We start from the raw sequence: 27,023 nt of genomic DNA, 5'->3' as shown, positions 1-27,023 counted from the left end.
TAAGCGACCACTTGGGACACATCCAAATATCAAGGGGTTACGATGGTTACGAGAAATATGTACTGTACAACATACTGTACATGCTGTAGCGGGATACTACACAAAGATAACTACTTGTAGCTCGTTCGAGGTTGTGCTCGAGGCTTGAGTATGTTGGTACAATACAAGTACAAGTATTTTATTGGTTTTATCCGTGCGAATCCCTTGTACTTATAACTTGTACAAGTACAGTGTCGGTGACAAGTGTACATACTTTACTAATTTCAGACTTATTACAAGTGTATCATCGCAAAAGCTACAACAATAGCAAATACTACAATAACAAAACCAATACCATTTCAGTCAATTAGTTAGTATATACAGTACATATTAAAACCATTAATAACACATTCGCATCCTCTACGTCCCTTTTCCTCCATGCATTAGCCCTCCAAAGCCTGCAACTTGACCAACTCGTAGTACTTGGACTTGTTGGCCAGCAGCTCCTGGTGAGTACCGGACTCGAGCACCCGTCCCTCCTCGAACACGTAAATAATGTCTGCGTTCTGAATGGTGGACAAACGATGAGCCACAGCAATAGTGGTTCGACCCTTAGCAGCCTGGTCAAGAGCAGCCTGAACAATCTTCTCAGACTCGGAGTCCAATGCAGAAGTGGCCTCATCCAATAGTAGAATCTTGGGGTTTCGAATCAGAGCTCGAGCAATAGCGACTCGCTGCTTCTGACCTCCTGACAGGAGAGAGCCCTTGGAACCACAGTAGGTGTCGTAGCCATCAGGCAGAGACATGACAAAAGAGTGGATATTGGCCATCTCGGCAGCCTCAATCATCTCCTCCTCAGTCACGTCATCTCGAAGAGATCCCAGCAGAATGTTCTCTCGGACAGTTCCAGAGAAGAGAACAGGCTCCTGCTGCACCAGAGAAATGCAAGATCTGTACGAGTTGATGTTGATGTCTCTGATATCGACTCCATCGAGCTTGACAGCGCCAGAAAGAACGTCGTAGAACCGCTCAATGAGCGCAATGGTGGTGGACTTACCGCATCCGGAAGAACCGACAAGAGCAACGTACTGGCCCTTCTTGATGTTCAGGTTGAGACCTCGCAGAATAGGCACCTGGGGACGAGTAGGGTACCGGAATCGAACGTCCTCAAAAGAGATATCTCCTCGAACGTTATCGTGGTCCAGGATGATTCCCTCAGTGGAGTCAACATCGAGCTCGGGGAGAACAGCCAGCATGTTGGCAATGTTCTGGGTGGCAGTCTTGGCCTTGCCCATATCGGGAGTGAACGAGAAGATGGAACCGGCAGACTGACAGCCGAAGACAACGGAAACAAAGGCCACAAAGAACTTGTTGGTGTCGATGATGCCATCCTTCATTAGTGTGGATCCATACCAGAAACCGAGAGCGGAAATGAGCAGGTTGAGCGACTGAGAGGCTGCAAACAGAGTGGCAGAGTAGATGTTAGCACGAGCGGAGTCGGCAACTTGGGACTCGACTTTGTGAAGGTAGTCGTTGTAAACATAGTCCTCACGAGTGAGAGTGACGACTGTTCGAATGGATGTCGTCGCCTCACAAGCGTAAGAAGCAGACTGCTCGTAGACCTTCTTTCCTCGCAGGTTTAGATGGGTGAGAATCCAGAATCGGAAGAAACCGGCAGCGATAATAAGAGGCACACATGCGGTACACACCAATCCCAGACGCCATGTGTAGCAGATGGCAATGATGACACCAATTACAATGGTACACAGAGACGAGAGAATCTGGCCAAAGGTGGCTCCTCCAAGACCCTGGACATACTGGGCATCCTTGGACAGAGTTGAGGTAAGCGAACCGGTGGTGTTGTCGTCTTCATCGTGGAATGCAACGTCCATTCGGAGCAGATGGGAGAAGACAGAGTGGCGGATATTTCGAACGAGGTGCTCAGAACACCAACCCAGACAGTAGATTTGCACAAAGTAGGCCATGAGCTCGATCATTCCGACCATGAACAGGAAACCAGAGTACTTGTTCATCTCGGATCGCATCCAGTGGTACATGTCGGGGCTGACCATGAAGGCCTGCATGGCAGAAGCGAACAGAAGCGCCAGAGCAGGATAACCGGCACCGTTGATGAGAGCAGCAAATGAGCCAACGTAGAGGAAGGGTCGTTCGTTTCTGTTGTACTTAGCTAGCAGCTTGACCATACCTGCAATAGACAGATGTTTGTCACGATCAGGCTTCTCCTTGTTTGCAAGAATCTGGGAAGATAGGGACTTGTTGGTGGTGGACTTGCCAATCTTCATGTCGTCCTCCTGAATAAGCAGAGGCGCATCTTCTCCATCAGAGGAACTCTTCTGACCTGGACGGGCCTCCGTCAGCTTCTGAGCGTCAACAAGACCATAGTACATGCCCTGTTTGGCCAGTAGCTCAGCGTGTGTGCCTTGCTCGATGATCTCGCCCTTGGACATAACGACAATCTTGGAAGCATTCTTGATGGTCGACAGACGGTGGGCGATGACAATGGTAGTTCGGTTCTCAGACGCCTTATCAAGGGCTTCCTGCACAATACCCTCGGACTTTGTGTCGAGAGCAGAAGTGGCCTCATCGAGCAGAAGAATGGGAGGGTTGGAAATGATGGCTCGAGCAATAGCGATTCGCTGCTTTTGACCTCCTGAGAGGAGCATGCCGGACTCTCCAACATTGGTGTTAATGCCGTCAGTCAGCAGCTGAATAAAGTCCCAAGCGTTAGCCTGTCTACAGGCATGCTCCACAAGCTCCATCTTCTTCTCATCGTCGGCATGTTCCCACTGAGTACCAATAAGACCGAAGGTGATATTCTCGTAAATCGTACAGTTGAACAGAGTGGGCTCCTGAGACACAAGAGAAATGTGTTGTCGAAGCCACTTGACATCGAGGTCCAAAAGATTGTAGCCATCAATAGTGATCAAACCGCTCAGAGGCTGGTAGAATCGCTCCAGAAGACCAATGAGAGTGGACTTTCCAGATCCGGAAGCGCCAACGAGAGCGACGGTCTGGCCAGGCAAAACCTCCAAGTTAAAGTCCTCTAGAATCTGCACCTTGGGTCGAGAAGGGTATCGGAAGTCGACGTTGTCAAACACAATGTGGCCCTTGATGTCGGGGATCTTTTCTCCCTCTTCCTGGGTGTCGATCTCTGGCACACGGTCAATGGTACCGAAAATCTTCTTTCCAGAAGCAATAGCCACTCCCACAGACTCGAGGTTGGGAGCAACTCCTCCCAGCTCAAAGGCTCCGATCATGAGGGCCATGAGAACGGTGGTCACATTACCAACCTGGGTCTCACCCCACGCAACAAGACGAGAACCCTCCCACAGGGCAAGGGCGTACTTGATGTAGATGAGAGACCAAAGACAGCCTACCATGACAGCCAGAGAAATGTTCTTTCGCAGGTAGTTGTGGAGAGAAGAGGCAAGAGGGACATTGTACTTCTCAACCATTCGAGACTGAGAACCAAAAGCCACGATGTTTCGAATGGACGAGAAGGCCTCCTCGGCGATGCTGGAGCAGGCAGAGTCGTCTTCAAGAGCAAGTTTGGTGTACTTGACCAAGAAGGTTGAACAGATACCCATCGACAGGGCCAGAGCAAAAACAGTGGACAACATGATACCGGTAAGTTTGGCCTGCTTGATGAAACCGATCACGAGGGCAGTGATGAAAGAGGCAATGGCAGAAACAATGAGGCCCAGCTTCTCGGAGATACCCTCCTGGATGAGGTTGGTGTCACTGGTGATTCGGTTGGTCACCTCTCCAGCTCCCAGTTTATCGAAATAGCCAATATTTTGTCGCAGAATGGCCTTGAGGTAGTTTGCTCGAATTCGGGCAGTCAGACGCTCTCCTCGCTCGACTGTAATGTAAGTTTTGATGGCAGTTGTTCCAAAGGTAGCCACAGCCAGATAAACGAAGTACAGAGCAAAGTGATTGATTCTGCTCTGAAAGTGCTCCTTGGAGGCTCCATAGACAAAGAAGTTGGTGAATTCGTTGGTCATTGAGCCGAAAATGATGGTGAAAATGGGTAGACACACACCTGCGGCTGCTGCCATGACCAAACCCACCATGATGAGAAAGAAATCAAACTTGTCTGCGTATCGGAACAGGGTCATAAAGGTGACGACCGTGTCTGGCGTTCGTACTTGTCGCTTGAGGATGTCCTTTTTCGTTTCGTCGAGGCCAGCATACTGCTCTTCTTCACTCTCCTCTTCCTCCTCCTTGGTCTGTTGAGTCTTACTCTTTTCCGAGTTGGAGCTGGACTCTGTGCGGACGACCGTTTCGTTCTTCTCGGGGTCCGATTCGGGCCCCGCCTTTTTGCTGAACAGCCCCATTATGTCTTTTCGTGGTGAAAATGAAGAAAAAAATGACCGTTCAGACGCGACGAAACACACGTTAGATATACTCTTGCAACCACGGCATCTTCGGAACCTAACGAATTTTCCGAGCCTAGTTTTTATGCATCTCGAATTTTAAAGGAGGGTGACCAAAATGACCCATAATGGAGCTGTAAACGAAGTGTAAGATTAGAGGGGCAATGGGTAAGAGACTAAGAGAACTGGTTACTACTTTTTACCACCTTGTCTGCCCTACATTGTAGATTGGTGCACTTCTGGGGGCCTGCGATACAACACAAACAATTGGACTATATACCCCCACATTGCTCCTGATGCATCTCCACCCCAGTGAGCTTGGCAGGTGTAGCCGCATGTGCGGGATTGTAATTGTGGTGATTTACATCAGTTTCAAGAGGCCATGACAAGCGGCTAAGTCAACCAAACGTATAATCTGTGCCCGACAAACACGCGGTTGCAGATTAGCCTCCCTCCCAGTCATAGTCGCATCGCTACACGATCATCACGTTGGAATTTTAAAATAGCCAACCTACTTGTAGAATATGGGCTTGTAGTCAAACGGTATTAGAGTAATACGAGCGGCGGTTGCAGGTGGCAAAAGTGCAAAAAAAGAGAGACGTCATAATAAAGAAGACAGGCAGAACAAGAGAAGCTGAGGCACACGAGTGGCACAGTCAACAGCCAAGATATGGATGAGAGGTGGCTCTTCGTTTGACATCATGGTGCCTTCAGGCTGGGTAACCCCCCCCAACATAGCACCCTAGTAACCTGTACTCGTACCGGTAGGAGTATGATACTCAACATACAGTGGTCACTCGCTTACCTTGCCTAATCTAAATTTTACGCGTTGGTGGGCACCCGGTAGGACTGATACAACCGCTCGGTCATCAGTGCAGACGAAGATGCAGCAGCAAGACATGATGCACGGCTCAAGGAGTTCCAAACAAAAGACGATAAGTGTTAGATTTCAGAGATACGCGATGCAAACGACTTGAGAGAGTACAGCAAGTAGACGAAATTAGTTACAAGCCGTATTCAATCTCGTCCTCCACTCATGCCCTTTGAAGATTACTTGAGTAAATGCTACGTTACACTACAACTACGGGCACCGAACAAGGTATCGTACTTGTACTTACAATTACAAGTAGGTAGCTACTGTATACTCTACTCATACTGGAATGCGAAAGGTTGTCTGGTGGCAGGGCAGTTTGCCAGACAGGTCAAGCAGCGTTGAGTGGCTTGTTTTCGTAAAGGGGTTATGAAAGTTAAACGGGTGGCAAGGGGAGTGAAAATTAGACGTTGGAGAGAGTGAAGAGGCTCATGCGGCTATCTTTCCTATAGTGCCTCGAGGCACGACTTTCGCAACATCCAGCACATTGCTGAACTTCTTTGTTACTACCTCATGTCACGGATCCACCTTCGGAACATGACCCATCTTCCGACCCGTAATATTCAACTCAGAGTCACAATTAGTTTCATTTCCGTGTGCGCCAAGAAACGCCAGATGGGGTAACCTGGCGTCGAGACGTGCCAATCAGACTTTGTTATCGCAGTTATCGGAACTTTCCGTGGATGTGTGATACTTGTAGAGAAAACGGATACGTGGATTTAGTCAACAGCTGGTCTACTGGCCAGTCGACGTCTATAAAGTGAAATTACATGGTGTGTACAGTATGTACTGTACGCAGAGTTGCAACTCATCATCAGTTGGACAACTTGCTCCCTATGCACAACCATAGGAAGCAAGACGGTCATGAGATGACCGGACTGCCAACAGAAGGGGTTTGTGTTTTTTTATTTTTTTATTTTTTTATTACAAGTACCAGTACAAGTACAAGTATCACCATCAATATATATATTTACTGCAGTTCCACTACTGGGTGATTTCCTTGGACTACCAAGACAGCATTTCCCGAAATTTCACCTTCACCCAGAGCTTGACATTAGGTAATTACGGCTAATTGGTGTCACAGCGCTAGGACTGATGTGAGCAGTTCTATGCAACGACTGGTGGTATCATCTACACCATGTTTATCCCTGTCTACGCTCAAACATGGCTCGCATGTTCGCAATCAGTATGCATAAATATCATTCTCTATTTCTTTCCCTTGGGGCCAAGAGGAAGACCAATGTCCTTACCTCGAAGCTTGATACCAAGGACTCGCTCCATCTTGCTGAGAACCTGCTGGTTGGGCTGGGCTCGTCCAGACTCGTAGTCGTTGACCACCTGGGGCTTCTCGTTGATCTTGACGGCAAGCTCCTTCTGGGTCAGACCCTTTTCGGATCGGCCCTTGATGATGGCCTTACCAACAGAAGCCTCAACCTTAGGAGGGGCAATGATATCGTCAGATCGGTCAATCTTGGTCAATCGCTGTCCGTCTCCTCCGTCCTTGGAGTTGGCAGAAGCGTACTTCTTGTCAGTAGACAGAACGTTACCGGATCGCATGGCAGCGTTGATTTCTGCCTGGGTCTTAGCGACAGTGGCTCGAGGACCTCCTCCGCCAACTCGGGCTCGAGAGCCAATAACAGTTTTGGATTCCCAATCGTCAGACATGTTTAGTTGTGAATGTGTGGTTTAAAAGGTGTGTGGTGTGAGAAGTAGAGTGGGTTTTAGTCGACTGCGTTTTTGACGTTCGTGTGAGCAATGGAACCTTCTAGAGTTACCCTGATCTAATGGTGGTGGTTAGTGTGGATGGTGGTAGACTCGGTGCGGGGGTATTACAGTAGCCGGGGATGCAAACGCTAACTGTGTGTAATAAGAGATAGTAATTGAGAGGAGGAAATTCAGGGAGTCATCTCGCTTATATATAACCCGACTGATCAAGCTCTAGAATAGTGTGGAATCGTGTGGAATCGAGGTGTAATTGGCTTTTGCAGTTGACATGCAAGCGTGACCGTCGAGGGCAGTGAAGGCAGAGTTGAGAAGTGGAGGCTGATCCAGAGGTTGCGGATGCAGCAGCAACGTGAGTCACGTGCGCTTGGGGTAGTAAGCTGTGGGGGATTGGTTGGTCAGCTCAGCTACTTCATGTGACGTGTGGATCAATCTACTGGGACGTACTGGTACGATACGCGTGCTCTAGATTTTACCCTAACTAAAATCAACAATTTGTTGTAAGTAAGGTTGAACTAAATAAAAGAACAACAGGAGATTGACAACTAGATCAGGACAACTGGACAGCTTACTTGAGTGATATTGTCCCGATCGAAATATAAGCAAAAGAGCTTAGTGTCACTGGATAAACAGCACGTAAAATCTTTCTTAACACGCACTCTCAACTCTCACCACCCAAATCATCTCCCCTCTGATCCTCTCGTCTCTCCTGAACACTAATAGCCGACATGCATGAACATCGTGTTCACATTAATCCCGATAGACGTGTGTCAACGCATCACATAATCGACTATATGTCACGCGAAAACCTGTCGAATGCGCTCAACACGGCCGCGGCAACAGTGCACGTGCCCGCACACGACATTGATGGCGACGATATTCTCGAGAACCTGAAAGGCTGTGAGAAACGAACTATCACCTTTTATGATGAAAACCTCCCCATATACGTCATGGTACGGAGCCCAAGGGCAACCGAGGCGCCCAAACAGACCCATCTGGACATACCTACGGGATCGCCACCGCTACTCGAACACTCGGGACCTCAATCGCTAGAAGCATTCAAAGAGGCAGTTGAACATCTGTCTCTGGAAGTAGAGACACATGTGACCGGAAACGAGACGAAACCCGAGCCCAGAGCTCGGTCATTTCTGCTCTATTCGGGAATCGTCAAAGCGGAAGATATTGTGTTTCTGGGCGAGGACAAGGAGGAGCATTTCTGCTGTGTGTGGAAATCCCATGCATTGCTGGAGCACCCACGAAGCAGACTCCAACAGGCCAAAATCAAACTCACAATCAACAGTACTCTAGTCCCCGAGGCAGAGGCCCCCAAAGATACAAGTGCATCGACCTCGACGGCCAAGGACGCTAGCCAAGAGATTCTCAAGCCATTCGGGTACGCTGTTGAACAAAACATCTTCGAAACGCTTCAAGATGGTATCAGCATTCCTCATTCGAGAATGGTGGGCGATGATGAAGCCACTAAATCGGCAAAATCACCTCCTATGAAAAACTCCAACCCGTCTTTGCCTCGCTCTGGACATGCTAGAGGTCTTTCAATCGAAGCTCTGCAATCTCACGACCTGCTTAACCTCTACGCAATGGTGGAAATCTCAATAATTCCCTGCATCAATCTCCGACTGAGAACCACCAAGTCTGCAGGTGTAGACAACGCTTTGATTGTGTCTCTGGAGCTGGAATGCAATGGTGAGCTTGAAACATGGATCCACAAAATATCCGTGTCTCTGCCATCGTGCGATTGTGCATCTTTCGGTCAGGTCAACCTGCCCCTCAAATTTTCGCCCGGAGATTCGTTCGTCATGGCTTACAAGTTGACAGACTCGGAAAACATGACTAAGAGCGGTATGCAGCACTCTGGCAAGAGACCCATTTCAATCTGTCTAGACTCTGAGGCCGTTATTGAAAAGGACGCCAAGGCTAACCCTCGAGTGACCACTTCATGGAACACCCAAGTTGACTTCAGCATAGCTTCTCCTCCTGGAGCTTCACTGCTCAGAAGTAACTCTGCCAGTATCAGTAACGGAAGCAAGAACATGCCCCCTTCTCTGGTCTCGCAGCCCTATCTCAAGGGAAACACCTCTTCCATAACTGTCAATGTCCCTCGAACGAACCGGTCTCTAGCAGGTATGGTCATCTCCTTCTCTGGAACCTCATCAGTCAAGGTTGGAGAATCCTTCAAGTGGCGAGTCTTTGTGGTCAACAAATCGGGTTCTGTGCGACGGATGGCCATGTACGTACAGCCCAAGGAGAGATACATTGACACCCATGTTCTCGCTGGAGACATCATCCCTGTTGTCAATAGACAGGCATTGAAAGCTGCACATAATGCTGGTTCGCTGGAACCTACAGGTATTCTGGCTCTTGCCAACGACATCAAACTGGGCCCTCTATCTCCTCACGAGTGTTATGAGACCGATATAACAATGGTGGCTCTTTCAGTTGGTATATTCTCTTTGGAGGGTGTCAAGATTGTGGACACTGTTACTGGAGACAGTTATGACTGTGGTAAGCTGATGGAGGTTGTTGTTAGCGAGTAAGCAATAAACAAGCATATAGACACGATCAAGGTATGATTTGATTTTGACTAGCTAAGTAGAGATTGTCAGTCTTGGGAAAGTGTCGTGTCTTACAGGTTCGGAATGTACTGTACGCATCTACAGTACCAATGCATGCCCTATGCTTACCAAGCCTTGTAGTGTACTCGTATGTACATACTGTAGCTACCGGTATCGTACTCGTAATATCGTACGTACTTATACACATGGGTATGTACATGCTTGGAACTTATTGTAGGTCGCCACATGATACACATCGACATATTATAGAGGGATGGCAGGAAAAATATAACAGCATCAGGGAACTTCTCTGACCTCAATTGGCTCGATTTGATCTAATCCTTTACACTTTCCAGTCATAAAAACCTCTACAGCTCCGCTTTCCCTTGTACAAAACACCCTCAAACTCACGATAACCCAAAATCACTCCCGCAGCATCTCACGCACACACACAACACGTCACCATGAGCAAGACCAACAACCATGAACAACTCCACGGCAACATGGTGAGTATGGAAGGAAGTAACTGGGTCACGTGATACATGTCACAAACATACTAACACAGCCCCTGCCTCAGTCTAAGCTCACTGAGATTATCGACAGTGCCGCTTCATCTGTAGTGGCCACAGAGGGATACAGCCACAACGACACGTCCAAGTGGAACAGCCAGATCATCGCCAAGATCCTCGACGCACTCAAGGATGAGTCCAAGGGATACAAGTTTCTGGTTCACAGCACGCTAGTGGAGGTGACAGATCACAGACCAGGCATCAAGTCTAGCACTGGCGGTTTCTGGAACACAGAAAAGGACGGAGTTTGGAACTACAAGTGGTCCAATGATAAGGTCGATGTGCTGGTTTCTATTGCTTGGATCCACTCTTCCGTATAAATATTTATTATAATCTATGAATAAACAATGTACATACCGTAGACTTGGGTGTGTTTGTATATTGTTTGGGAGTCTGTGTAACGAGTGTTGGCGTAACTAAAGTACATCCAGGCTATCTAGACATGTGAGCTCGTTTAATACACGCTACCCGGCTTCAGTGTGTCATTATTCATTAATTATTTGTACTCTACCCAAACTCTACCCTTCTACCCTTCTATCTCAAGTGTGCTGAGGCGTTTTTGAACAGACTCTGCCACATGAAGGCTTCACTCAATAGTAGCTCGATTTCTCCCTCACCCCAGTCCTTGGTAGGTAAGCTCTGAAGGAAGATCATAATGTCCTGGAACTCCATGTGAATCAGCTTAGCCGACCATCTCACCAGAAATGTTGCACATACGTAAACGTGAAACTCTGAGAAACCGTTGGGGCCCTCAGCCATGTATGTGTCCCACATTCGGATTGTGTTTTTGACAGACAGCTCTCGCATCAGCAGACAGTTCATCCACCGGAAGGAGAACTGCATGAACTCCACCTGCTCAGATTCAAGATGTTTAGCGAGCTTGGCGTCGATTCGAGACGTCAGGTCTCGCAAACCAGCCACCTGCCGTTGGATACCGGGTTGCGCATGTACGTAGTTGTCTTGGATACCTTCTAGCAGCTTGGAGAGACACCAGAATGAGTCTGCTTCAACGACATCCATGACTTCTCGTGGCAACTGGGCCGGATCACACGACTCGACATCTTCATCGATATATGCAGACAAGAATGTTTGGAAGAAAGGCGTTACCAGATCGTTGATACCCTGGACATAACCACTGGCAGGGTGACGAACAGCCCAAAGATACAGGATACGTTCGAGCGATCTCTGTGTTGCAGGGAAGCCGTACAGCTTCAGGTGGGGGTTTGTACGTGGCACATCAATCTCAATCTGATGCCACATGGCCTGATCAAGAGCGACTTTGTGGAAAACATGCTCAACTCCGTCCTTGTATTCCTGTCGTTTTCGGGCAAGGGTATCGACTCGTCGATCGGAGTTTGTGGGCAGGTATCCCAGCAGCAGTTGCCACGACAACGGTCTGAGTTCGAGGGGAATTCCACTCCACGCCAGTTTTTTAAGCTCACCAATATCCACATTGGGAGCAGCAAGCACAGTTTTGAACTTGCCCAGCTTGATGGAGTCTGTAGGGGCGCTCTTGCTCAGTGTGGAGTTGACAGAGAGGTCTGATTCTCCCCGAACGGCATTGAGTGAGTTAGAGGGGTCGTGGAGAATGCCAAACACCTGCGACTTGATATTGCTGGCGGAAATCTGTCGAATCGAAGGGTACACGTCTTTGCTGGATCGTTTTATCAGGTCGGGACGTTCAGATCCCTCGACCTTATTTTCCACACATTTGACAGCCTGGGTGTTGCGTAATCCGTTGTCGACGTTGGCGTCCCAGTCGTCATCCAGGTCGGTGTATGAACCGCTTCGTCGGGAGGGATCTTCTTCCTTGTCTTTGCTGGACTTCTTTTTGTTCTTCTTCATGTTGTCAGCGTGTGAGTAAGATGCTCCTACGACCTTGACGTCGTCATGTTTGTGTGTCTTGGATCCGTAGCTGGTGAGGCGTTTGAAAAAAGTGGGTGCTGTGGTTCCTCGGCCACCGTGTTCTCCAAACATGTATTCCGAGCCGTCCAGTTGGACCATTTCCTGAGTTAGTACATGCGGGCATAGCGAGCTTGTGAGTCGCACCATGTCTAGTGAAAGGGCGTATTGAAACATGTTTTCAGTGTCATCTCCAATATCAAGTTCATCAAGGATGACATGTTCAGACCCGTAGGGTGAGAAATTCCACAAATAATGCTCGATATTCGCCAGCACTCAATAATACCACAGTCTGTTCCTCTTGTGACGCAGTTTCATCCCGAAGTCCTTCTTCATGACCAGCCGCCATCCTAGGTATTGTGATATTGTGGTCGATCTACTCACCTGTTTAGGCATGATGAGACGGCTTTTTTAGGCGCTTTGCAACCCCGTTGAATATGGGTGTAAGTTAGTATTGAGTGAGAAAGTCGAATAATTCTCAACGTGTTGTTATCGTCGGCTGAAACGATCTGGTGGTGTGTTGTGGTCGTATGTTATGTTTCCATGTATTGCTGTCGTGTTGAGCTGAGCATGCCTAATATTGAGTTTGGATAAGGGCGCAGGGCTGAAAGAGGAGGTAGCGCAGGGAAGTGGGGGAGGAGGGGGTTAGTTGCAAGTGGTGCCTTGATCGGGGAAGGCCCAGCGTCTTTTCCTGGAAACATCTCTGTAGTGAAGTTTGTAGATCATAACCTGTGATCAATGCTCATAACCTGTGGTGATAAAAATCTGGAGTGGAAATAGGTTGTAACGAACAAGACAACACTATTGTAATAGTACCACCGCCCACCTATGTGACACCTCATTTATCCCGACAACTAAGGGTTTCTTTCTGGAAACCTGAGGGGATTTTGAAGCCTGTCGGTTTCGATATGGCATAAATAGGGTTTACAGTACCTTCATCTGAATGACTGTCTGTAAGTACCAACCAGAGTCTTGTGCGAGTGGAAAGTCTCATGATGTCCGTTTCTAGTTGTTACTATAATAACTGTCTGGTGACTTCATTAGGCTGTATTTATAGTACTTGATTATCGATATGAGCTCCTAGAGAAGACACCCTTTAGTTAACATCTTGTTGAGAAGAGAAGTAAAGTAGTAATAAGCTCACAACAGTGGAGCAAAAAAAAGAAGAGCGAAGATGCAGAAATACTGTTGTACTTAGCATGTGTGTATTGTAGATATAATCACGACCCAGACCTGGGTTACATCAGTAGGTCCCGGATAATTTTCAACCTCATTTCGGTGTTTGATACGGGGGTTTTGGCATCGAACAAAGAACGGAAAGCGGAAGAATTGAGCCCAATTTTGAGACATGAATTATGTGCATCTGGCACTGATAGAGTAGCTAGGTATCGTTAGTTGTAGGTGTACCAGCGGGGATACTCCATCGTGTCTCACCAGTCTCAGGCTCCACTTACATTTCACACATGTGTCAGCTTTCAAACATATATCTGTATATCTCACCGAAGGAAGCCGCCAATAGCCACAGGACCCGGGTCCAACCTGTGCATAACGCATGAGCTTAATATATAAATTTCCTGGAGGGATGCGGATATGGTGCATATCGCTTACCCAGCTTACAGGACCCGACTTTTGACCGACTTTGCTCTTTTTTTTCTCTTCTTCTTTTCTTAGAGTCTTCTCTCTGTGTTTCAACAACAACATCCACCACCTACCCGTCTCTTGACCGACAATGTCCCTTCCTTGCAAGACTATTCTGGCGTCGACCATCGCTAAGCCCTTCACCGAGGAGGTGGAAAACGGAGTGTCTCAGCTGGGCCGAAAGCCCAGGCTGGTAGGATTTCTGGCCAACAATGATCCCGCCGCCAAGATGTACGCAGATTGGACCGGCAAGACATCCGAGAGCCTGGGCTTTGAGTACGACTTGCGGGTGCTGGACAAGGAGGATCTGGAGGAGGCCATTGTGACTGCCAACAATGACGATGAGGTCGACGGTATGATGGTGTACTTTCCCGTATTTGGACCCGGCCAGGATTCGTACATTCAGCAGCTCATGTCGCCCGACAAGGATGTGGAGGGTCTGTCCCACATCTTCATCAAGAACCTGTACCACAATGTGCGGTTTTTGGATGCTCCTGAGGACCGGCAGAAGTCCATTCTGCCATGTACTCCTCTGGCAATTGTCAAGATTCTCGAGCACCTGGGTGTCTACAACGCTGTTCTTCCCTACGGAAACAGGCTGTACGGCAAGACTGTGACGGTCGTCAACCGATCCGAGATTGTCGGCCGACCTTTGGCTGCTCTGCTGGCCAACGATGGAGCCATTGTCTACTCGTGCGACATCACCGGCATCCAGAAATTCACTCGAGGCGAGGGTCTGTCTCTCAAGCGACACAACGTCGAGGACGTCAAGGATATGGATATTCAAAAGTGTGCTGCTGTCTCTGACGTCATCATCACCGGAGTTCCTTCCGCCAGCTACAAGTTCCCCACCGAGTGGGTTCGATACGGAGCCGTGTGCATCAACTTCTCCTCAGAGAAGAACTTTGACCCCTCCGTCAAGGAGCGGGCTGCCCTCTACGTGCCCTCTATTGGCAAGGTGACCATCTCCATGTTGCTGCGAAACCTGCTGCGTCTGATCAACAACAAGGTCATCCGACAAGAGGAAATCAAGGAGAAGGAGGCCAAGAAGGCCAAGGTTGAAGAATAGACGATTGACTGAAGTCGATTGTCCAAGAAAGTGGACAACCATCATGGTCACCACTCGCGCGTATGTATTGAGCGAAATAGCGTAATTGTAAATCATATGGAATAGTTGAGATGGATGAGGAGTGGTTATACCAGAACCGCGAGGTGTTCTAGTATCCATTAAGAAGATCTCCGTTTTGTTGAGTTAATAATACCTCTCTGTCTGGTAGCATTTACGGGATGGTTATTGGACCCTTCTGGAGTAGCCGAAACCAAACGCTTGGATCTCTTAGAAACATCTGATCTAAAGACATCTCCATATTTAGTCTCAATAGGAGGTTCGGATAATGACAGACCTCCATGTCAACTGTTGTAACAACAATCTATGACTTTTCTCTGCGATTACCCCACAGTTTCTCCAGTGGTGTACGACCCACGGCACTAAAAATACATAAGCACAAGCTCATGCTACAAGTAGGAGAACAGTAGCTAATGGTGGAAACGATTTTTAGAAAGTCTTAGACACAACCAGATCTGACCCTCAAATGTCAACGTCGACGGTTACTGTGACAGGACGACAATATGCCTTAGTGTGTACGTAGATGAAGCAGCCCATTCAGATACAGCTTCACGCAATACCAGGGATCCATGCAACCACTGCTGCTTCGTAGATGAATCTTCAGCCTGGCTGATCCCATCAGTGTGGAACAGCTCATAGACCGTCCAACTTCTTCCCACAACCACGTTTCTCTCTCCCAACCTTGAGTGAAAAGCCTTTGTCTTTTGTCTCATTAACGTCAACCGAAGGTGTGTGACACTTGGCGAATGGCGAATAGTACCAGTAGCGCTACAGATACTCTTGAAATTGTTTGTAAATGGCCTTGAATGCCTCCTGTAAGAAAGTCGTATGATCTACTTGCAATACTCGTACCCGTAGCCCTCGTGGTCTATACATGGATTGCGCACAGTATCGCTTATATTGGTTGGGACATTAAATAAGCGCTCCCGTCTGTCTTCCCACGGCACTCCCTTTGGGAGCACAAGGCACACTTTAATTAAGGATCTATACTTTTTTCCATGATTTTTTTTCCTCTTCTTGCAACACTTCATCAACCGACCTACGGTAACCACAATAAACACGATTGACCTTTCAAGTGTTCTACTTTCGTGTTTTGCATACTAGAACTCTTGCCAGCGCTATTATTCCGCAACGGTCGCCTTTTATTCGCTTACTAATAACCACCCCAGCCAGCATCCAACATGTCTAAGGACAACATCACCGTTAGAGAGGAGCCGCAGTCCGAGATCTTTGTTGAGGACGAGTCTGCGATCCATAAGCATGGAAGCGACTCCGTTTTCGATGTTTTGGGCGGTATTCAGCCCGAAGAGCACTCTGTGAAGTCGGTTCCTGATTCCCCGGCTCCCCCTTCCTACCTGGGCCAGACTGACGACGAGAACAACGACTACCTCGGCCAGAACGTCCGAGAGGTCGACTCTGTGCTCTCTCCGTCCGGAACGCGACCCACCGTCCAGGAGGAAGAAGAGGAGGGTACCACCGACACAGAATCTGGAGAGAAGAAGAAACGACACCACTTGTTTGATTTCCTGTGGGAAAAACACTTCTGGATCATTTTCATTCACGGCCAGATTCTTGCTCTGTGTCTTGTCGCCACAAACACCTTCTCTTCCAAGCTGGCTAACGGTGGAGTGTCTGTTCCTGCCTTTCAGTCGTTTGTCAACTACTGCCTGCTGAACGTGGTGTTCACTCCCTACACCATCTACAGATACGGCTGGAACAAGTGGTTCAAACTACTGATTCGAGACGGTTGGAGATTCTTCATCTTGGCCTTTGCCGACGTCCAGGGTAACTACTTTATCGTCAAGGCTTTTGCATACACAAACCTGCTGTCTGCTCAGCTGCTCAACTGTTGGGCCGTCGTCATGGTCTGCATTCTGTCCTTCTTTTTTCTCAAGGTCAGATACCGATGGGCCCAGCTTGTGGGTATCTTTGTGTGTATTGCTGGTCTGGTTCTTGTCGTCGTTTCTGATGTGCTAACGGATAAGGACTACAAGGCCAAGGATATGGTCAAGGGTGATATCTTTGTCATTATTGGTGCCTCTTGCTACGGTATCTCCAACACTTTTGAGGAGTTCCTTGTGTCAGAGCGACCTCTCTACGAAGTTGTCGGACAATTGGGATTCTGGGCCATGTTCATCAACGGTGTCCAATGTGCTATTTTCGACAGAAAGGATATGCGTGATGCACAGTGGTCCGGAGAAATGGGAGGCTGGTTTGCAGGTTTCACCCTGGTCATGTTTGTTATCTACACCACCGCCCCTATTTTGTTCCGAATGTCCTCCGCTGCCTTCTACAACATTGGTATCCTTACCAACAACTTCTGGGGTCTGCTGATCGGTATCAAGGTCTTTGGATACACCGTTTTCTGGTTGTACCCTGTTGGATTCGTCTTCATCATCATTGGCCAGGTTGTCTACTTCATGCTGCCTGGTACTGTTCAGAATGAACACAACAAGCCGTGGCTTGGTGAGAACCAGGAACGAGGTATTGCTGGAGTCGGAACTGCCAAGAAGACCACTGTTGAGGTGGACTCTACCTTGAGCAGCAGCAGCGATGAATCTGAACATGTTCAACAGGAGACTGTTGATATTCCCCAAAAAGTGTAAATAGACAAACTGGGCCCACTAGTCATGTCTGTGCTGGGTGGTTATTAGATGATGAGTTTTATTAATCTTAGAATGAGATATGGTATATCTATCCGAACACATTAATTAATATGACGTACTTGTAGCCATGAACAAGTTTGCGTGTCCTTGTAGTGATCGTTTGTATGCCACTTCCTGTTTCATTATCGTGCCATTCGAACTCACAAACAATGAAGATAAAACACGCGTATGTACTACAGAACGAGCACATGTTACTGTAATATTGGTTTTTTTCAACCTCAGAATCATTTTTCATTTGCTTCCAACTCCGTTCTACTGCAACCTATAGTAAAGGCCCTCGTTCTACTGTAGCTGCTACTTATACAATAACTTCTTTCACTCCCTGTTCAATAAAGTTCGTCTCCAATATGCCTCTTACTGTACATACTCTTCACCATCAACTGGTCAGGTACCATGGAGACGTCTCTACTGTCCGATACCGAGCAGGAGGAGCGCGGCAAGCCACAGCTATTGCCCGAAGAGGAGGACCTTCTCGCGTTTCTCCGCATGGGAGGCGCAGCAGGTAATACAATCAACAGTGTCATGCCTCATCGCAGCATTGAAGAGTGGTCTGCTTGGGTAGACCACAGAGGTAACAGCAGAAGGTCACAAAAGCTTCCCAGTCGCTTGAGAGATTTAGATCGAGTTGGAGAATTCATTGATTCCAAAATTGCCGTCATTTCAAAGGCGTATCCCAAATGGTACCCTGATGCTCCGATGGAAAAGCCGGCCACTCCAGTCGAAATCAACCAGTTTCCGATTCTGACAGGTATGGATTTCGACATTATTAGATGGTACTCGCTCCTTCCAGGTAAGAGAACCAGCACCAGGGAACTCGATTATGCCATTGATGACGTCATGGCCCAACTGTGTGACAATTACCCTCACATGTCGATGCCGTATCTGGAGAAGTTTGCCAAAAACAGATTTGATCCGCAGTTCTATATGAAAGCAAGAGAAGCTGCTGCATTTTTTGAGGAGTACGAGAGGCTGTACGATGACTGGCTCGCTAAGGCGTTCCCGGAATACTACGCTTCGGGTGTAATGAGCCTGTACAAATTTGTGGAGAAGCGGGTGGTGGACGCGGAAACGTGGAAGGTTATCGAAAACATCATCAACAAGGGGGAAAACGGAAAACAGGTCATGTACAAGCTGCTTGATTACCTTCCTGCTAAACTAGTCCACGAAGCATTCTACAGGTCTTCGGGACTTTCTCAACCAGCCCTGAAGTTCATGAAAACCTACGGAGACGTGAGTGTCCCAATTTCGGGTATTTGGACGGAAACCCACGACCTTAATCTCATTGACAACGACCTCACTGTCATTGGTAAGTTGCATGGACCCACCAACATTGCTGTTCGGAAGCGATTCCTAGCATCCAAGGTCCCACACGTCAAAAAGAGAAGCGACCTCAGTGAAGAGCCGCTTACGGTTGAGGTAACTGATAACCTCAGCTTGTCAGGGCTGGTGGATTGTCCCAGTCCACAGACTTTACGGCGTGTCATGAAACAAGGAAGCCTGGATCCAGAGGCTGTAGCCCAGAGTAAGAAGCTACTTGAGACCCTTCCAGACTCAGAGTTTGCCGATACCGCCGACTTCATTGAGTCAGTGTACGAAGATTGAATACTGCATATATTTATTAAATCACACGCTTATGGTACTTGTAGCTATTTGTACTTGTAGAGAATCTTACACGACCAGAGTTCATCCTTCTTACACCTATGTAGAGGGTCATGTAAACTCCCAACTATTACTTGACGTGCTTGGAATTGTTAAGTGTGATCAGATGAGGACTTCTGTAGATCTGACACAAGATGCACATAGAGACTACAAGTAGCTGCTACATACCATCTTTATGTGCACCCCATCCTTCATCTCTTTTTGACACCAACTTCGTATCCGCGATTACAGTTTACAAGTACAGTATGTACTGTACTGTATGTACTTCTGAGATCACATTCATCGCTTTAACCTAAACAAGCCAACCCAACATCTGATCCAGTGCGCTATTGTACAGGTACAGTACTTGTAACCGCAAGAACTCATCTTACGCCACGACAACCCCAAGTTTTTTATTCCGCGTTATACATCAGCTCAGGTGACGCGCTGCATCTACGCCTTGACAGATTCACACTACTCAATTCACAGACAGACTCACATTCATCATCTCATCAAAACAATGACGACAGTAGAGACGATACGGAGACAGCTGGAGGAATTGCTGCCAACAGACACTAACGTAACTAATTCGCTTCTCATCGAGCTTTCTGAGTCTCATAACATGACCTCCGATTCCGTTAATGGCAGTACCTCTTCCCCCTCTGCCGCCTCCATTCTCTACTCTTCGTTTGATGACCCAGTATTGGCATCAAAATACGCCTCATTGGCGATTCGCCATGTCACTTCTGCACGTGAACTTGCACAATTAGGAAATGAACCTCCCCAATTACTACGGATCAGAAGTACATCTCGAGAGATTTTTATTCTGCCCAGCTTGGACAAGTACATTCTGATGACTATGACAGAGGTAGCATAAGTATTTACTGGCTTAATTGATCTGAGTGAATAAGTTATACCATGCGTCTAGTGGCAGTTTTCCGGTCTCGTTCTGTTTGCTGAAGGTACGACACCTCAACGATGAAAAAATGGAAGTGTGAGAGACGTTCGTGTCCATGTTATGACTTTGATAGGCTCGCGGGTCATATTTTTTGGTCACATCAGTATCGTTTTCCCCCACCCCTAAAGAGCAAGGCTGACTACATCTTTTTCGATTCATTCCCCTTATTCAATTAGTCATCACCTATCCCATTCGCTCCGAAATCTTCAACTTCGTTTCCTGTAAGGACCTACTGAGGGCTTGGGATGTGTCAGAAACCAGATCCGGTTTAGTCAGCAGTTCAACTCAGACCAGTGGTCCCCGTTGGTCTGCTACGGAGTACCACTTGTACTCCGGAAGTTGTTGGCAATTAACTTGATCCATTAAAATACAGCGTAACATCCTACATATACCCCTTCATCACAGGGTAACCCCTAACATCCGGGTAGCCCCTTAAGGTCACGTGGGAGGCACATGACATTCTCCAGACGTCCTTTAGGACGTCTCACTATTTCTCTAGTAAGAGATCACTCGTTTTTTTATTCTAATCTTTTATTTAATTTTTTTAATTTTCTAATCGATGACTAATCCTAGAACACCTTATGAGTCGATTTGATCTCTTACAGGATGTACCATTCCGCAATAGTTTAGTGGCTAGAATTTCCGCCTGTCAGAATGTACATTCAGCACGCGGGGGACCGGAGTTCAATTCTCCGTTGCGGAGAATCTTTTTGTCATCCTAATGAAGATCGAATAGTTATATTTGTCCTTTTTAGATGTTGGGCTCTGTGACTTATGTAAGTGACCTTGGTGTTGGTCCACTGAGCTTTCCTGCTATCATCTCTCTACTCTGCAGTTTCTATGAATTTACTTTTTGATGTAATTACTGTAGCGGTACCCCTCCATACATAAACACACACCACACACACCCACTTCCTTACTTAGACACACCTAACAAATTCCCAATTATGCATGTATAGTTAATCAACTAGAAGTCGCTCAATAACACCTAAAACAGTACACTTACAATGGCCTCAGAACCAGGAAACTCGATTTAAGACCTCATTAATACAACTCAATCACATATAACTCATAACTTCAGTTTCACACCCTTACTGTCACCGTCTAAAACGTCCTTCCTACCCACCATAAATCTTGCATGAACCCTAAAAAGATTCGATATATTTTTTCCAAAGTGAACAGACGCATAATCTGATACTTTCTGGATCTCCCACTACACAAGTTCCAAACGACCAATGCCGCCCAAAGCTCACAAGAAATTTGGAGATGATGGCTCTGAGGCTCCTGTTGGGTCACCTAAACCCGCCATCTCTTCTAACGCGGCTAAAAACGCCCTCATGGCCCACAAAGTGTCCAAGCCTGGAAACAAGCGATCTATTGTGTTTCCACAGGCCAAGAGGAATAATTTGGCATTGCGACGACTTAGCGGTGCCAAGAGAGAGTACGGTTTGAAGCGTCGATTGACTAAGGAGCCTGAGGAGGAGATTAGGACCAAGAAGAGTAAGCTGGAGGAGGTTGGCGGAAAGAAGCTGAATGGGAACAAGGGACATCCTGTTGAGAAGCAATCTGTCTCTGTGGACGATGTCGTTGACGACAGTGATTCTGACTCTGGAGCCTCTTCGTCCGAGGACGAGAGCATGGTTCCTGTTGAGGAGCTCTCTTCTGAAGAGGAGGATGGCGATTTCGACGATGCTGAATCTCAGGATGACAGCGACGACTCGGACGACAGTGACGCAGAATCTAACAGTTCAGAGTCAGATAGCGGTATGACTGTCGAGGAAAAGCGAGCTCTGGAGCTCAAGCGACTGTTGCAAGACGATCTGGAGGAGGATGATGAAGAAGCATGGGAGAAGAAACGGGCTGAGTCCAAGAAGGATTCCAAGAAGTCGAAAAACGCATCAAAGACCGGCACTAATGGATCTGCCAAAATCGTGAACTTCTACTCAGATTCGGATGAATCTGATTCTGACGACTCCGCTCCTGCTTCTTTTGGTGATCGTAAGAAGCTAGCTTTGAAGCTGCTGGAGACTCGAAAGACTCTGCAAATCTACAAGTCGCGCCATGAGCTCATGGAGCACGTGCTTTCCAACAAAGTAACCGTCCTGATCGGAGAAACTGGTTCCGGTAAGTCTACTCAGCTGCCCCAGTTTCTGCTGGAGTCTTCTCCTGATGAAAAGATCGCTATTACTCAGCCCAGACGAGTTGCTGCCATTTCGCTGGCTAAGCGAGTCTCCGAGGAGTACGGTTGCACTCTTGGAAAGGAGGTCGGTTACACCGTGCGTTTCCAAAACCAGAGTAGCCCAAGCACTAAGATCAAGTACCTCACCGATGGTATGTTGCTTCGAGAACTCATGCTAGACAATGATCTGAGCAAGTACTCAACGGTTATTCTTGATGAGGCACACGAGCGTACAGTTCTGACAGATCTTCTTCTTGGATTTCTCAAAAACCTGGTCCAGAAACGAGACAATCTGAGAGTCGTGGTCATGTCTGCTACACTTGATGCTGAGCGATTTGCCAACTTCTTTGATGGCTGTCCCATTCTGCTGGTCGAGGGCAAACAGTATCCCGTTGAGCGGTTCTATCTGCCGACTGGAGCTGACGATATCGTTGATACAGTGTGTCAGAGTGTGGTCCAGCTCAACAGCTCGGAACTGTCTGGAGATATTCTGGTCTTCTTAGCTGGTCAGGAGGAAATTGACAAATGTGTCGATGTTATCAACGAAGTCGCCGACAAGGTGTCCAAGAAGGTACCTCTGATGGTTCCCCTTCCTTTGTACGCGTCTCTGTCTCCTATTAAGCAGCAGGCTGTATTCAAGCCCGTCAAGCCAAACCAGCGAAAGGTCATTTTCTCCACAAATATCGCCGAGACATCGCTAACCATCTCCGGAGTGCGTTATGTGCTCGATACTGGTCTACGGAAGGTTAAGGTGTGGAAACCGGAGCTTGGACTCGACACTCTGTTGACTACCCCAATTTCGCAGTCGTCAGCTCAGCAACGAATGGGACGAGCTGGTCGAGAGGCGCCCGGAAAGTGTTTCAGACTGCTGCCTGAGTCGGACTACTCCAACCTCGCCCCTCAAACCGAACCTGAGATTCTTAGATGCGATGTGGCTAGTGCACTTCTCATGCTTAAGAAGGCTGGTGTTGACAAGGTGCACCGATTCCCCTGGATCCAGAAGCCTAGCAAACAGGCTATTTCGTCGGCTCTGCTCAAGCTGTACGCACTGAAGGCTCTCGATGACAATGGAAAGATCACAGATCTCGGCCACAAGATGGCCGTTCTGCCTGTGACACCACATTTGGCTGGTGTTCTCATCCATGGATGTCAGTCTGGTGTTGCTCAGAACGTCATTGACATTGTTGCCTGTCTGTCTGTCGAGAACCTGCTCATGAACCCTCATGCTGAGGTGCGAGATGAGGTGAACGAGAAGCGACGAAACTTATTCCCCCAGGCTCTGAAGCACGGAGATCTAGCTCTTCTTCATGGTCTGATCCGAATGTACATGTCCATGAAGGACTCTAAGGACCGCACTCTGCTGTGCAAGGAGATTGCTGTGAACCAGAAGAGTCTGAAGAACGTGCTGCAAATCAGACAGCAACTAAGAGGCTACCTTGAGAAGGTGTGTGACTTGTCTGAGAATGACGATGACAAGGCTGACTTCTCTACTATCATCAAGATCTTCCTGGCTGGTTTTATTAACAACACTGCCTTGGGATCATCTGATAGACAGTACAGAACTGTTAACGGAGGACATAAGATTGCCATTCACCCGTCGTCCATGATGTTTGGAAAGAAGATTGACGCCATCATGTACGTCGAGTACGTGTTTACCACCAAAGGATATGCTCGAACAGTGTCTCCTATTGATCTTGCATGGTTGCAGGAGATTGCCCCGCATTTCTTGGGCAACAGACAGAGAGATGATTAAGCGGCATGTACTTGTAGCTCATGCCCAAGTGAGCTTCACGACACCACAGAATTGCTACTGTGTACCCATAGATAATGTATATATTCACTAGATCAATGTATCATATGAGTTTCAGAAAGGAGGCAGATAATTCTCGAGGAAGTTGCCAAACCAATATTCCCCAAAACTTTCCCAACAGGTCAAAAACCACTGTTGATGTTTCATCTTATAATAAGACCTCTTCTGGCACGTATAGTATGTACATGTACTTGCTGTACGTTAACACGTTTTATATACTTAGCTTATCACCTCAACACCCATCTGTTGAGAGCGGCTCATACTCAAATTCTGCCGCCATTTACACATAACTAGTTCCGAACCTGTCCACATTTCTGCTCCTCGTGCACATTCCCGCTAACAGAAACACGCCTAAGCATGTGAGTCTTCTACTAAACCGCGAACCCGCGTATGGGCTGTGCTTGAGCTCAGAGGAGCATCTTGGTATGTAAAGGGCAGGCGCAAAAAGAAGCTGTACTTGAAACACGACTCGTGCGACCTTGGGAAAAACTTGGTTTGTGAATCTTGCTATTTTTAGCAGTGTTTAGGATCACTGAAGACAGAGCGTGAGCTACACTATGGTATGTACAGATCTCGAAACTCTACAGTCGAGGGGGCCCACAACACGAGGCCAGGAGCATATGACGAAGGGAAAACGCAGCTGATCTCAGTATGGTTGGAATCGTCTTGTCGAGAGCTGGTGATTGCACTATGTAAGATGTCTCCAATTCTTCTCTGACAGACGTTAAATACAGCTCTCGATCCGACTCGATTCCGCTCGCGTGCCCAACATAGTTACAAGTAGTCTGTTTCAGTCTTCAAAACACAGCCCACAGTACATATAGACGAACACCCGAATACCCAGAAGAGACCTACCAAACTGTACTCGTAGTCGTATCGACTTTTCCGGGCATACATGTCTGCTGTGTAGAAGACGATGTTTTGCATGTGAGAGGTGCAGATCCACGTGAGACATATGTCCCGATCTCACGCGCTGTTTAAGAGGGTTCCTACGTTGGAGCGCAGGAGTAGAGCTCCCCCAGGGGCGGTGGTGGCGTGGGTAGGTTGATGTCCATCTTCGTTGTCCCATGATGTTGCTTGGAGGACAATAATATCGCTATTGTAACTATCTTACAAGTGCTCATCCATGACAGTACCTACAAGTATGTACCAATAATTAGAGAATGCATCAATGTGAGGTCCTCAAATTATGCCACTCATTTCCTCCGGACACGTGTTACAGTACTGGTAGATAATATCTGAAGAAATCGTTTTAATCCCCACTTTCAGGGGACTCGCCAGATACCCTCAGTTTGCGTCCATACTATATGAGCACCACCTTCAATGGCTGCCTGTTGGACGTTGGCCAATATTGCTAAAATGTACGCTAAAATCGCCAATGTCACTTTTGACAGCCATAGTGACGTATCGGCTAGTGGGCTAAAGTGGATACCTTGTCTTGAAAACTGACGCGGATCTCTCGGCTAGGCAAACATCGGTGAACTCATTTTTGCGCTCTGTTATTTCACGCTTTTTTTATGGTCTGTTCTGTACTGGGTGTATTACCTGCACAATGTTTGCGTCTCCTTTTTTTGGCATGGACATTTCAGCCTCCTGAGATTTGCTGTTTTTTAAGTTCGGGTCCTGAAACAACTGATGATCAGATTTCAGGACCGTGGTGACAGGAACACCTCGGAAGCAACGGAAGAAAACGACATAATATTAGACCCAGTGTCACTAACTATCTTCTGGTCGAATACGGAAGTTGTAGCTTCACTACGACAACTGATAGAAGCGGGCATCGGTATTTCCCCCTTGTACAGTTCTTAAACTTTATATAGAAGGGTGGAGGAGCATGGGCTGGTGGACTTTGATACTGAGAGATATATTGTGTTATCAACGGGGTAAATGATACACATGTATATTGGATGGGTGGAAGAAACCCACGGGAAATTTCTCGCATCTGGCGGTGGTCACTCACTATATCCTGCTACACCACGTTCCACACCAATGACGTAATAGACCTCCTTAGACGCACCTTCCCCACAAGCTTCTCTTTGTCCGTGGCCAGTAGCGTTCATGAAAAGGCGTTATAATAAAACAGGGGCGGATAGTTGGAGCTAACCAAAAGTTAATCAGCTGGCTTCAGTAGCCCACGGAGAAGCTAAGTAGCAGCTGCAACTACCATTAAGCTATTACAGTAGTGATCGTTATGACTGGCTGCATCCCTGATCGGCGGAATGTGTGACCAGGACATTTGTACTTGTACATGTGACAGAGGAGTTGCTGCGTGGTGAAAAGTGATTGGGAACGCGACATTACCATCGTCGTCACGCAGTCTAATATAAAAATCAATAGTAAGGCCTCACCAACCGTTGGCACAAAAACCGACGAGAGCCCTAGCACCGTCATGTCGTCCAGATGACCTGAGGGTGGCAGCCATGTAAACTTCTGAAGCAACACATGGTTGGAAGTTAAGAAGGGCAAAGTTTGATTGGAATGCGGCACGCGATGGTGATTATATGAGCTATTACGGTAGGTATTTTGATGTTCTGAGTATCGGAATACTTCTGGAATTAGTAAATACGCCATGATTCAATTTTTCAGAACTTGAATAGTGTCTATACTGCGGATTTTGCTCCACTTTTCGTTTTACATTCCTTCCGAAACAGAGTTCAATGCGTATCCACTTGTTACAGAATAAGTTAATTGAACACGCTTAAATACGACCTTCTGTGTTCTCGATTGTAGCAAACGGCATACCATCATTATCTCTATGACTCAAGAATTCCAAAGATGTCCTCACATCAGCCCTAGCTCCATTATTGCTGCTTTTAGAACCGTTTTCCTAAAAAATTAACTCAGCCGCCCCACTAAGTTGCACTGCAGCATACCCAAACAATAGGGCATGACAAGGTTTTGGCAGGGTCCTAATACTCCTCTTCTCCTACACACGCTCCTTTTTTTGACAGAAGTTACTCAGTTCTACTAAAAACAGCCCGTTTAACGCTACAGC

General features: G+C 47.4%; 9 protein-coding genes and 1 non-coding gene across 10 annotated transcripts; 7 read left to right on the top strand and 3 right to left on the bottom strand.

The window, feature by feature from the left end:
* Positions 1-422: 422 nt before the first annotated feature.
* YALI1_B16022g (uncharacterized protein) lies at positions 423-4,337 on the bottom strand (the record flags this gene model as incomplete). Its single annotated transcript, XM_500789.3, has 1 exon — positions 423-4,337. The coding sequence occupies one exon, from the start codon at positions 4,335-4,337 to the stop codon at positions 423-425; it is 3,915 nt and encodes a 1,304-aa protein (XP_500789.1).
* A 2,116-nt stretch (positions 4,338-6,453) lies between these two features.
* Positions 6,454-6,912, bottom strand: YALI1_B15996g (uncharacterized protein; the record flags this gene model as incomplete). The annotated part of the gene is made up of 1 exon (XM_500788.3): positions 6,454-6,912. The coding sequence occupies one exon, from the start codon at positions 6,910-6,912 to the stop codon at positions 6,454-6,456; it is 459 nt and encodes a 152-aa protein (XP_500788.1).
* A 785-nt stretch (positions 6,913-7,697) lies between these two features.
* Positions 7,698-9,524, top strand: YALI1_B15988g (uncharacterized protein; the record flags this gene model as incomplete). The annotated part of the gene is made up of 1 exon (XM_500787.3): positions 7,698-9,524. One exon carries the CDS (start codon positions 7,698-7,700, stop codon positions 9,522-9,524), a length of 1,827 nt encoding a protein of 608 aa, XP_500787.3.
* A 482-nt stretch (positions 9,525-10,006) lies between these two features.
* Positions 10,007-10,431, top strand: YALI1_B15964g (uncharacterized protein; the record flags this gene model as incomplete). The annotated part of the gene is made up of 2 exons (XM_002142979.3): positions 10,007-10,048; positions 10,108-10,431. The coding sequence occupies 2 exons, from the start codon at positions 10,007-10,009 to the stop codon at positions 10,429-10,431; spliced, it is 366 nt and encodes a 121-aa protein (XP_002143015.3).
* A 214-nt stretch (positions 10,432-10,645) lies between these two features.
* On the bottom strand, positions 10,646-12,190 carry YALI1_B15943g (uncharacterized protein; the record flags this gene model as incomplete). The annotated part of the gene is made up of 1 exon (XM_500786.3): positions 10,646-12,190. One exon carries the CDS (start codon positions 12,188-12,190, stop codon positions 10,646-10,648), a length of 1,545 nt encoding a protein of 514 aa, XP_500786.2.
* Positions 12,191-13,742: 1,552 nt separating this feature from the next.
* Positions 13,743-14,720, top strand: YALI1_B15928g (uncharacterized protein; the record flags this gene model as incomplete). The annotated part of the gene is made up of 1 exon (XM_500785.3): positions 13,743-14,720. The coding sequence occupies one exon, from the start codon at positions 13,743-13,745 to the stop codon at positions 14,718-14,720; it is 978 nt and encodes a 325-aa protein (XP_500785.1).
* Positions 14,721-15,958: 1,238 nt separating this feature from the next.
* YALI1_B15905g (uncharacterized protein) lies at positions 15,959-17,383 on the top strand (the record flags this gene model as incomplete). Its single annotated transcript, XM_500784.3, has 1 exon — positions 15,959-17,383. The coding sequence occupies one exon, from the start codon at positions 15,959-15,961 to the stop codon at positions 17,381-17,383; it is 1,425 nt and encodes a 474-aa protein (XP_500784.1).
* Positions 17,384-17,836: 453 nt separating this feature from the next.
* Positions 17,837-19,045, top strand: YALI1_B15887g (uncharacterized protein; the record flags this gene model as incomplete). Its single annotated transcript, XM_500783.3, has 1 exon — positions 17,837-19,045. The coding sequence occupies one exon, from the start codon at positions 17,837-17,839 to the stop codon at positions 19,043-19,045; it is 1,209 nt and encodes a 402-aa protein (XP_500783.3).
* Positions 19,046-20,654: 1,609 nt separating this feature from the next.
* Positions 20,655-20,742, top strand: YALI1_B15858r. Its single transcript has one exon. It is a non-coding gene; the product is annotated as a tRNA-Asp (tRNA).
* Positions 20,743-21,274: 532 nt separating this feature from the next.
* Positions 21,275-23,971, top strand: YALI1_B15852g (uncharacterized protein; the record flags this gene model as incomplete). The annotated part of the gene is made up of 1 exon (XM_500782.1): positions 21,275-23,971. One exon carries the CDS (start codon positions 21,275-21,277, stop codon positions 23,969-23,971), a length of 2,697 nt encoding a protein of 898 aa, XP_500782.1.
* Positions 23,972-27,023: the final 3,052 nt, after the last annotated feature.

Source organism: Yarrowia lipolytica, chromosome 1B (assembly GCF_001761485.1).
Source record: "Yarrowia lipolytica chromosome 1B, complete sequence".
Taxonomy (NCBI): domain Eukaryota; kingdom Fungi; phylum Ascomycota; class Dipodascomycetes; order Dipodascales; genus Yarrowia; species Yarrowia lipolytica.
This window is presented reverse-complemented; position numbering and strand designations above follow the sequence as displayed.